Source organism: Pinus tabuliformis, chromosome J, assembly GCF_031772625.1.
Source record: "Pinus tabuliformis cultivar Carrire ecotype Pingquan chromosome J, CPIR1, whole genome shotgun sequence".
Lineage (NCBI taxonomy): Eukaryota > Viridiplantae > Streptophyta > Pinopsida > Pinales > Pinaceae > Pinus > Pinus tabuliformis.
Window position 1 is genome coordinate 215567321 of NC_142295.1, and position 12218 is coordinate 215579538.

A 12218-nucleotide genomic window follows, 5' to 3' on the forward strand; every position below is an offset into this window, starting at 1 on the left:
GAGGGAGCAAATCGTGGTACATGAGTTACCTCAGCCTTTGTTTTTCCACCCTTCTTCATATGTCTCCTTTGATTGATTTTTCTTCATAACTGCTCGAGGCTCCAGGGGATGAGAGCATGAAGTGTAATATGTAGCAATGGTTAAGGTGGAGCAGTTCATTTCCCACCAGAGGTTGGGACAATCATGGGTTCCTTAATGATGGAGGGGGCTCATCTAGGGTCCATAGGAACCAGGGTGATAGCCATGGGTTAAGGGGTAGAGCTCATGTTTGGCTTTTGCCCATGTGCTAAATTTGTATGTCCCGGCCATCTTTTGTATTTTGTGGTACATTTCCTATTGAGAGTAGCCAAATTATGCTTTTCTCTTTCTTTTTAGCTGCATCCACCTCCAGGGCATCGTTTCAGGCCCGACCAAAGGTGTGGACAAGGGGAGGGGGAGGATAACCCTATGTAGACCCAATGAACACATGTGGACCTAGATGGGAAAAGAGATGAATGGAGCAAAAACGAGCGGAGGAGTGATGTAGGTGGTGTCGGGAAGCGGGACCACGCAATCAAAATCGGGATTTCCTATGTAGTACCAACCTTAAAGCTAATGGCTAGTAAAGGAGATCCCACATGACTAGGATACAAGGGTAACTACAAAATCGGGCAATGGAGACAAGAATTCAAACCTAACCACTCCTTCAGCCAAATCGCCCCACCAAACCATGCCCAAATGTGCCCATGACAAGTAAGGAAAATTACTCAACTATACCAATGAAAAGCCATACCTTTGGGGTCAGGAGGCCCACCTTCAAACATACATTCATGACAAGTGGTGGAGGGACAACATGGCTGGCTCAGGTGGCAGAGACAATGGCACACTGAGCTATCTAATGGTTGTAAGGGGTTGCTGGTTGTCGGCTGAGGACCATCTAGAAGAAAAAAACTCTCCTACACACTACCCACAGGTGGTGGGTAACAGGCACAATCTCAGCCACAGAAGGATGAAATGACAGTTAGTCCAAGAATATGGATCAAGAATTAAAGAAGTCTGAAATAGCACGTCGAATAGTCAAAGAAAGAAAGTTTGTCAAAGCGAAGGAAAGAAAAAGTCTCTAACATCCTCAAGATTGTCACACGTGCGAAAAGTACAATCATTACAGGAGGCTGAGAGTTGCATTCAAGGAAGCCGAGAATTTCAGACAAGTATTGCAAGGTCGAAGGTTGAAGTTGAAGAAGAGATTGCAATTAAATCAAGAAGAGGTTATCTTTGACTTGAGGCAAGTTTGACATGGTCTTGGAGAGGTTCATTTTCAAGGGTCTAGGTATTGGAAGTCATCAATTGAAGATTCTATGAGAAGAAGAATTCGTTTGGGTTTTCCTCTCAGTTTGGAGAGGTTTAGGCCCTGGCTGATCGCCTATACCTTGTGTCCTTTATCTCATTGTTCTTTATGGTTTTGATAACTTTTTAATGAAAAGAACTCAATAATAATCAAGCTAAAGAAGAACCTAATTAAGAATAGGAAAATGTCTTCACAAGCAGTTATCATTTAAGAGAAATCACCTATGCTTGTTGCTCAATAGATTTCTCAGCATGGTATCAGAGCTAAGGTAACAAGACAAGGAAAGGAAAGGCAGCTTAGTAAAGGACACTCAAGGATTGAAGCACTAAAAGAAGAATCAAAGAAAGGACAAGACATCAAGGAGAACATTGAATCCTTAAGAAGAGCTACTCAAGGGCTAAGTTCAAAGACATCTCCAAGCAGACTTGATCAAATTATGGGCTCAATTCCTTTAATAGATCCATTATAGAAGCAGTGAAGAAGTCTAACCATCAAGATCTTTTTTCACTACAAGGTGGAACAAAAGTCTAGGCTATATTCCATAAAGGCATACATACATATTGGTATGTTCACATACAAGCATGAAGACCACATCCTTCCATCATAAAAAGGTCAAAATATGTTGACAAAGAAATTGAGCTTTTGGGCATCATAGAAGGATTATTTTCATCATTCCGAGAAGTCAAATCTACAGTAGCAACTACAGAACCAAGACTCTAAAGTAGGTACAATTGTATTCCTCATTCAAGAGCTGAAGTCTCCTAGCAAAAAGTGCTCAAAGAAATTCTAAAAGGAAGCACAGTCAGAATTCGTTCCTAAAGATCAGATCCTCTTCTGAGCATACATAGACTTGATATTCATCTCAGTAAAATTTGACTTCGAAGACCATATCACTCTCCAGACATAATATAATTTCTCTTTGTCAAAAGTTCAAGCTTGTTAAAAATTTGAAGCACAAATCTCTCTATCTCTGTGATAGCATAGATCTCATCTTCAAGATGTGTCCTTGTGACATCACTACTCTACTCTACTTACAAGTTCAAATCCTGTGGTGACCGAGTTCCTATGGCAACAAAAGATGCAGTCACCAATACTTGTACTTTGAAGAAAATCCATTCACTATAAAGAAGCTCGAAAGGACTCAGGAAGTAGTCAGAGTCATCAAGCAAATGTTGCAATTGTACCATCACTAGAAATATTGTTACATTTGTAGCTATCAATTTTGCACGAAGACCTGTGAAGCTATAAGGATATCGATCTAAGGTCAATAAACAAGGGTTTTGTGGCAATCATATACTTGAATGAAGGAACAGATGAGTACAGTGAAGAATACCTCACACCCTAATGCATATCAATGAAAATGGCATCCAGAATTGCAAGTCATCATGACAAAGGTAAGTAACCATAAGGTATGTATGGTATATTTTATGTTTTAGGGTTGAAAATATGATTCTAGGGTTTGTTAGAAATCCAAGGAAAGGATGAACCCTAGCATGACATAAAGAGGGAATAGAATCTGATCTAGGGTTTGAACTTTAGAAACCCTAGGATGACCTCATGATTGCATGAAAAACCCTAGAAACAAATCTTGGCATCATGTTTTGGTATCGTATACTTTGCTTGGGGTGCTTGTCAATAAATATTGTAGGTACAAGAAGTAAAGATGGATGGGCTAAGCCTTTGTTTTAAGAAACATGATGGAAGAAGAAATATGTATAACTATGGATGTCTGGATCACGACAAAATGAAGAAAAGGGTGAAAAAGGCCTCCACCATGGCAATCAAACATTATGACGAGATGCATCATTTAGGAGATGGCATCATGGCATACGATGGAAGCAAGAGCTCATAACATCAAAAAAAGCTTGAAAGATAGTTGAAGCAGAAGTCTATGACAGTCATCATTAGAAGGAAGTAGCTCTTGGTAACCTCATTAGAAGCATAAGTAGTAATCATGAGTAGAAGGAAGTCATCTAGTGTAGAGCTCATCATACATCATTAGAAAGGAGCATTTGCAGATAAGGATAATCAAGATCCTCCATTGGAATCTTCATTAGAAGGTTCATCTCTTGGAAAAAGCAATTGGATCACTGGGAATTCCACCTTGGATGGGATTCATTATTTGGAAGAATGATGATATGATGACAGAGGAATGCAGCATGTCAAGATTATTGAGGTACTTTCAATCAAGGGAAAGAAGTTGTCGCATAAAGTCTAGATGATCAAAAGAAGAAAAAGAGTTGTGTATGCATATGTTTAATAAATTAGGTCATGTCATCATATAGTTGCAGATAGCATGGATGGATACTCTATTTCATGAGTATGATCAAAGGAAAGGGTTATCTTCTAGAAATGCATGAAAGCATGATTCACATATTGACTAGAGATAGGCACATCATAGGCACAGCATTCTTGTCTTCACTTGGGAAGAAAGAATGGAGGATTGGGTAAGCATCTAGCATCCGATACTCTTTGAGGATGTGGTAAGGCATCCAAGATAAGAGTAGTCGTAGAGGATCGATATTCTTTGAGGATTGGGAATCCAAGATAAGAATAGTCCTGGCAAGACATACTCTCTAAACACCCGGGTGGGGTATGTTCCTTGAGAGACAATGATGATGGTGTCTATAAATCATTGGTCTCACCAGCATTATGCTCTGATCTTGTGGAGATATAGAGTTGTTAAGGCCTTGGTATGTGACAATGTTGGTTGATATGATGTTATACAAATGGGTTACTAATCTGACTCTTCTTATGAGAATTCTTCAGATTGAGAACGTCCAAGTGCCTTGTATGCATTATGAATACCTCCCTAGTTAAGAGGGAGTGTTGAAATTGTAACTAGGTTCAGTCTTCATAATGACAAATGTAATCATGATTTTATGTATTTAATGTAATGAGAAAAATAAATTTATTTTTGTTGATCTTGAGGCGTGGGTTTCACACTCAAGGAAATTTATTTTTAGGTCAAGCTCCCATTGTGAGCTTTTAGGGCTTGTCATTAAGTCATTAAGGTCATTGTCATGTATGAAATACCCATTTGGGCGCATTACATATTGTAAAAAGAATTTATTTAAGTCAAAGTCTAGTCAAAGAACTCTCCAAGACCAAGTCATAATGCAAAGAACAATTCGGTCTTCACAAAGTATCACATCGGCCTAGAGACAGCTTCAAGTCGGCCTAAAGACATGGATGAGGAGTCTATATATAGGAGCATTATGCCTCATTCTAGAATCATCAATCAACATCACAGAAGTTCAATCAAAAGGACAAGAATAGGTCTCATAGCAAGCAAAGAAGAGGAGGATAAGAGTAGGGATAAAATCGTTGTCTTTCATATCTGTTTAGAGCTCATTTCCTCACACATGTGAAGTGCATCTAGGGCACAATCTCAGCCACAGAAGGACGAAATTACAGTAAATCCAAGAAGGTGGATCAAGGGTGAAAGAAGTTTTAAATAGCAAGCCGAATAGTCAAAGAAAGGAAGCCTGTCCAAGCGAAGGAAAGAAGAAGTCCCTAACATCCTCAAAGACTGTCACATGTGCGAAAAGTACAGTCATTACAGGAGGTTGAGAGTTGCAGTCAAGGAGGTTGAGAATTTCAGACAAGTATTGCAGGGTCGAAGGTTGAAGTTGAAGAAGAGATTGCAATTAAATCAAGAAGAGGTTATCTATGACTTGAGGCAAGTTTGACTTGGTCTTGGAGAGGTTCATTGTCAAGGGTCTAGGTATTGTAAGTCATCAATTGAAGATTCTATAAGAAGAAGAATTCGTTTGGGTTTTCCTCTCAATTTGGAGAGGTTTTGGCCTTGGCTGATCGCCTATACCTTGTGTCCTTTGTCTCATTGCTCTTTATGGTTTTGGTAATTGTTTGATGAAAAGAACTCAATAATAGTCAAGCCAAACAAGAACCTAATAAAGAAAAGCAAAATGTCTTCACGAGCAGTTATCGTTTAAGAGAAATCACCTACACTTGTTGCTCCATAGATTTCTCAACACATCCTGCTCTTGATTCAAAATAGCATTGGCCACATAATGTTTGACATGCCAATGTAACTCCATAGTACAATAGAACTTAGTATCCCTAGTGCAACTAAATCCAAGGTCTAGAACAAAGTCATGGACCATTGAATTCACTGCCTCATCGCTCCAAGAGACTTGTTTCTCTTTAACCAAGTTCTCAATGGAATGCAGTTTTTGCTAAACAACGAGCAGGTCAAATCAATTAAAAGTTTTGATTGTAGCATCATCATCATTCTCGAATATGGTACACCTTAGAGGGGCATTGCCATGAGAGCTAGAGCAAGGTGCTATAGGGTGGAGAGATGACAACTAAAAAATGAAACGACCAAGTTGAACTAGAACGATGCTTTGCAATAATCATAGCTTGCGTGTCCACTAGGGAAAGAGGTGTGCTAAGATCCATCTCAGAGTGCCATGGTGGAGGCCTAATCACCCTTATCACTTCCACTTTATAATGTGAACTCCACTTTCGATTTGTGTGCTCCAACTTCATTCACATGCTTGATGTTGCCTTCGCCTTGTTGTAGCATTACATATATTCTGCCACCTCTATGCAACAATTTCCTGTGCTAGAATGCCCACAATGTTTAAAGCTTCCATTTGACTCCTAAGTGCCCTAGTCTCTGACTCTACTCTCCTTTATGCCAATAATCTTGGTTTTACACAAAAGAGTTGCAAAGAGGAGAAAAAGTTGCCATTATTAAATTTGTGTTAATAAGATTGTCTCTTGATAGTGAATTCCTTTGGTGCCAACTAACATTATATAACGAAGCAGCGCATGTTACTTGTTAATTTCGTAAGATGCCTTGTTTGACCACTAACTCAAAAATACTACATTATGTATAGTAACGTACATCATAAATATGACTCTAATTACATTGTACAATCAATAATTGGGATATTTCTTTGTGCACAAGATCCCTATAATCCTGAAAATATAAATCTATCTTGCTGAATTGATGATGCTTGGAGAAATTTATTTTCTTTATTAACTTTTATTCATTTATTTTTTAAACATAGCATATGAGTGAAAATGGGGTGTTTTTTGTGTTGTTATTACCCCACCAGAGCTTGATTTCCTGAGTAACATGCTCACCTCTCATGGGTCGGCACAACTACATAAGGGGATAGTTTATTGTAGATGGGGACTGGTGCAAGTCCTCCACAGCTTTGGTGGAATAGATACCCCCAGTCATAGCTGCTTAGTCAAAAGGCTGCTTTTATAGCTTGTGATATGCTTTTAACACATTTTAATACCTCACAAAATAGTTGTCGCTCTCTAGTGTTCATCAGAAGCATTTCAAGTTTCAACCCAAAAAAAAATTATATTAAATCAATAGGCCTAATATGCACCTTATATCCGTCATAAGAAGGATTGATTATACGTGGGTAGAGTGGCCTTCGTTATGTAAAAGCAAAGCACATTTTTAATTATCATCTGATTTTTCAAAAGAATCATAATAATTTGAAGTATGTTTTATCAAGGATTTTATCACTAATTGTAAAAGGTTGATATTGTTAGATTAAGATTGTAGTTTAAACAGAACTAATTTCGGTGAATGAGGTGCATGCATTCCCCGCTACCATTGTCCTTGCCACATTTACTTTCCGTCCCCCTGGATTAGCAGAAATGTGTTGGCAATTACTTTCCATGCTTCCCTCCATAGGGTCTCTGAGAGTCCTTGATGGCTAAGAAGGGGACAGAAGACAAATCCTTCCATCTGAATTCTGCTCTGCTTATTCATAACAATTCTGGCTTAGGCAACTAAGCAATCAATGACTCCACCAAAGTGGACCCGGAAATTCCTCTCCAAAGTATATCACGAGGTAATGAGTTCTCTTTATCAAGTGCCATGCACCTCTCTTGTCAGATTTGATCCATTTGGTTACAGAAGAGACCCTTTGAGATCAGCATCACTTTTGTATACAGAGTATGTTGTAATAGTGCAACAACTACACCTACCATGGAGAACTAAACCTTACAGCGCTTTTCTCTGCTGAATATAGTTATATAATCTGTCTTATTCTTGTATTGCCCACCCATGCATTATGTATATTGAAATTTGAATTTGAGGAATTTGAGTCACTTAACTTCTTTCAATCTAAGTATATTTTGACAGATGTATAGAGCAAGTAATAGAAAAACACGGTAAATATCACCTCCACGATTCGTCCTTTGGGTAGACCACCACCTAAAGCCAGATCTAAAGTAAGACAGCCACTCGGAAATGTCTCTCTGCAAAATTGAAAGTATTAGAAACTAATATAATTTTATCTGATAAAGCAGCATTGAAAAAAGAATGAAAGAAAAAACTTCAAGAAAAATTACATAGAACATACACTAGAGCTCCACCTGCACTTCCAAGTCTTGTAACACTTCCCTTGCCAAAACAGCTATTTATATCATTCATGGCTACCTCTAAAGCCTTTTGCTGAAATATATACAAATAGAACGAGTTAGAAAAGAACAACACAAAGACCCCATACAATAAACAACCATAATGTGAACAGGAATACTGCATTGTCAACAATCATGCATTGTAGGTTGACATTACACATAGTTTATTTTCCCTTACCTAGGATTAATCATCAAACTAGAATCCCAAGCCTTAAGCACTGCCAACTTGACGCATTAGTGTTATGACAGCTTTCCTATTTCCCATTTATCACCTTTTTCTCTTTATCTCTGTTTTGAAAGTTGCATTTGGGAAACAAAAGATGGATTTATTTTGGCTTAGTTACCAGGTCTGAGGATTATCTATTCTGCCAAAATAGCCCAGGACTTGCACCTGGCCTCATCTTTTTTTATATTCCATTTGGATAGGGCAGACCATAGTGAGAATGGAAGCTTAGTGGATGGCTTGATACTTCATTGACCTCAGCAGTGAACCAAAGCCAATACCACTTTTGATCATCCATGGACTTCAATATATATATTTTTTGGGGATAGTTTTTATGAACATTGTCATAACTCTTTTCATTATCAGATTACTCCAATAAGATGTTTTCTGTCAGCATATAGTAAAGTAAACTTCAGATTTTTTAACCAAACAGTCCCACCTTTCAGGAATTTGCTTGAACTGGACCGTGACCTATTTTAAACTTTTTTGGCAGTCTCCTCAAACTTACTTTGTCTTAACCTTTCCAGATCACAGTTGAAAACCGAACCGTCTAAATTTGCTGCTAATTTAATTTAACATGTTTTAATCTAGGACCGCAAAACGGTTCTTTGTTTATTTCTACAGACAGTCGTGTGGATTGAATAGTTAGGTGTTTGGAGTTTCCCAAAGTTGGTCAAAAAGCCAAACCCTACAAAATATTCCTGCCTGTGAGTGTAGATAAGGGTACTCAATACTCAATGACGATCCGTGGAAACCAGAGAATCAACTTATTGACAAGTTTATGCTGGGGATGATATCATGCAGTAAGCCATTACCAAAAAAAGAAAGGCTATTTGTTGCTGCATTCTAAAGCAACCTGTAGATTCGGAACATGACTATAAACGGGAACAATATCACAACTATCTCCACTGGAGTCATGCTTCAGAAGTGAACATGACAGTATGTTATGCCATCCACGAAAGTTCAATTTTCGAAAAAAAAGGAACAAATAAGCAGTTCGGTTAGTTGAAAATCATGCGTGAATTTCATGGAAAAATACACCCTTGTGGAGGCGGCTTGGCCAGGGGAATGCGCTTGTTATTAGTGGTTAGCCTTTCAAGGGTCATATCTCCTCTGAAAACAGACCACTTATGGTGCCTATCGTTGTTGGATCAGTTATAATGCTTCTGGAGTTTAAAGGCAGCACTTTCTTTATTAAAAAAATTATAAACTACCACAGACAAAATGGATTAGGTCTGCCAACTTGGTGACAGACCAAGTGGATTAAGTCCGCCAACTTGGTGACATCAACATAATATTAAGCGGCTCACCGGGGTTCATTTTTTTCTGTGTTACGTTCACATTGGAATGAATTTCAAAAAAACGAGGCTGGGTGACAGTCCCAAGTGACTTTGACCAGAAATAACTTTGAACCTAGGATCCTTTGCAGTGCAGTGCTTGCTTCCCAATCACTTCCAAATTTAATAAATTTAAATATATATATAGAGTTTAAGTGGGCTTAATAATTAAGAACATGTGTTTTTTTTTTTTGAGAAGTTACAAGTTCAAATTCAGATGGAGTAAACTATGTATACTTCAATATTCCTCGTCCTACAAATAAGGGATCTTATTCACCAGTTTGGTGTCTGGTTTTACAGTAACCTTAAAATTAGCTTGAGTGGTCTAATAATTAAGAATACGTATTTCCTCGAACATGTGTTTTTCTGGTAAAAAATCACAAATTCAAATCCAACAGAGATAACTTATACACATGCATAGCCTTGTCCCACATTCAAATCCAGAAGGCATAAAGTATACACACACATAGCCTTGTCCCCAATAAAGGGTTTTATTCATCAATTTAGTGTCTAACTTTACTATGAATTTAAAATTAGATTAGTATTATTATTATGAAATGCTTCCGAAAATGTAATGATTTCTTCTTAAAAATGGAATGATTTCTTCTTCTAACTGGGATATATAAAGATAGATATACAGACACATGAAATCCACAAAGAAAGAAAAGGAAAACTGTAGCACGTCCAGGGGACGATTACTGCAATTTAGGCGGCTCAAGTCTAGTGTGATTAATAAGCTCTTTGCGGGAATTTTTCTTTTCACCCAAGTCAATGTTTGACTGCGCTGATATAAGAATATCATGGCGGTACATCAGTTTGTTATCTTTGTCCTATAGGAAAATTCAAAAATATGAATGGCAGCTACCAAAACATAGCCTATTTCTACGAAGAAAAAATACATATATAAGAAGTGATTCGCTTACCCTGTCCATGGACCTATCAGCTGGAAAAGCCCCGTTGTTACTTTTTGCTCTGATTGTGAAGAAAAGCCTCTTCGCCGTAGACGGCAAATGAAGCACAGAATTTGCATTGCAAATAGATATAGAGGGGAGGAACAGTGAAAAAGAGGAGTTGAGCCCAAACCCACATACACACGGGTTCGCCGTTGTATTCATATTCCTTCCCGATACAGGATTTGTCTGATTTTATGGACCCCCGATTCAGTTGAGCATTTGTTCCGTGTCTTAATTAGAGTTCTGTGCGAAGCAGCTGCAGTAGGCCTTAGAGGCGCATAATGGCAAAGCACAAGTCAGTCTGTGTTCGTGGAGTTCAAACGAGTGTGGAATGACTCCATTGCCAATATGGAGGCTATCATGGATGAAGACAGGATTCGAATTTTTATTATTGTTCATGTAATCATCTCGTTTGGGATTAACCCCAAATTTTAGATTTTTCTTTTTCTTGGCAATGTTACTATGAACAATAGTTTTTACGACCTCTTTTGGTTATTACAGTATAGTAGTGGTACCTCCGGGTGTAACATAAAAGACATCAAAACGCACCTCTTTTGGTTACTATGGTTGGAATTACTTAGAGACGTGGAATTATATTTAAAATCATAATTTAAATAGAATCATGAATAAAGTTTTAATTTTATTTTTGGTATTTTTTAATTTAATATGGAAGATAGTTGAGATGTTGTTATGTTTTGTCTTGTCCAATTATGTAAACATTTTAATTTAGTCAAATTACACAAAAATAAAAATAAATTAATTAAACCAAAAAATAAAATTGAGGTAAAATAAATTTACTGTTAGTAGTTTTTGGGTTGCAGATTATATATATATATATCATTGACAAAACTATGAGTTGTCAAAACCTGCAGCCCAAAAACTACCAACAGTAAATCTATTTTACCTCAACTATTGGTAGTTTTTGTAGGTTTTGACAACCCATGGTTTTGTCAATCATATATATATATATATATATCTGTTGGTAGTTTTTGGGTTGCAAGGTTTGACAACCCATGGTTTTGTCAATGGTATATATATATATATATATATATATATATATATATATCCTAGATCCATCTTAACTTTGTATCTACCAAGCACCGAGAAGGATCAAATCTCTTTGAGGTGCAAACTTTTTTTAGAGTGAAAAGATATATGATCCCTCTCGATGCTTGGTAGATTTGAAGTTAAAATGGATCTAGGTTGGCCCTGCTTTCACCTAGAGTATTGTTGAGAACATGTCATCTTAGGAATAAGATTGGAGTGATTGGTATAGCATGCAAAGCCCCATGCACCAGATCTACTAAGGTAACATCTTTGCTTCAACGACCCTCTATTTAAACAATTGATGCCTTTGCAAGCAAGTTCGACTAAAAGGAGAGGAATTTATTGCTTGCTCGACCTTAGGAAAGCTAGGAAGTGCAAGCAGGTTATTATTTTGAACATTATAGAGAAGAAGAGAAGCATAGATCTTATAACGCCCCCTCCCACCCCCCTTAGACTTCCTCTAGGGCGAATGGGAGGTGTTAGTTTATCCTAACATGACCTCCATAGCCTCATTATGGAAATGGGGTTATAAAATTCCTACTTCTCCAAAGCTTGTGGAATTGACCTTGGAATACACCACCGTACTCAGCTCGTCGAGCACTTTTCGACATAACCCAACTAGTCGACCAAACACAACCAATCAACATGATAGGACAAATTGAAATAACCCAACCATTCGACTTAACACAATTAATCAACCTCACACAAGTAGTTGACTTAACACGACTAGACGAGACCCTAACCTTGGCTGATGGAAACTCAATGTTGACAGGCACTTGAAACCTTTGTCTAGGCCGACAATCAGTAAGATTATACATATAATTGAACAACACCCTCATAACTTCAGTCTAGGACGACCACAATGAATATGTCCCACGCCCTTTTTAGGGACCCTTGCCTTACGCTGACAG

The 12218-nt window shown here is 37.7% G+C and overlaps 1 protein-coding gene across 1 annotated transcript in view; it reads right to left on the minus strand.

The window, feature by feature from the left end:
• Window positions 1-10710, minus strand: part of RECA1 (recA DNA recombination family protein) — a 307658-nt gene extending 296948 nt beyond the window's left edge. The window contains exons 1-3 of the mRNA XM_089377501.1: window positions 10231-10710; window positions 7690-7781; window positions 7510-7585 (exon numbers count right to left, since the gene is read on the minus strand). Of these exons, the coding sequence (XP_089233627.1) occupies window positions 7510-7585; window positions 7690-7781; window positions 10231-10422 (360 nt within the window). The 5' untranslated portion in view covers window positions 10423-10710. The remainder of the gene's footprint in view (window positions 1-7509; window positions 7586-7689; window positions 7782-10230) is intronic.
• Between the last annotated feature and the right edge of the window lie 1508 nt (window positions 10711-12218).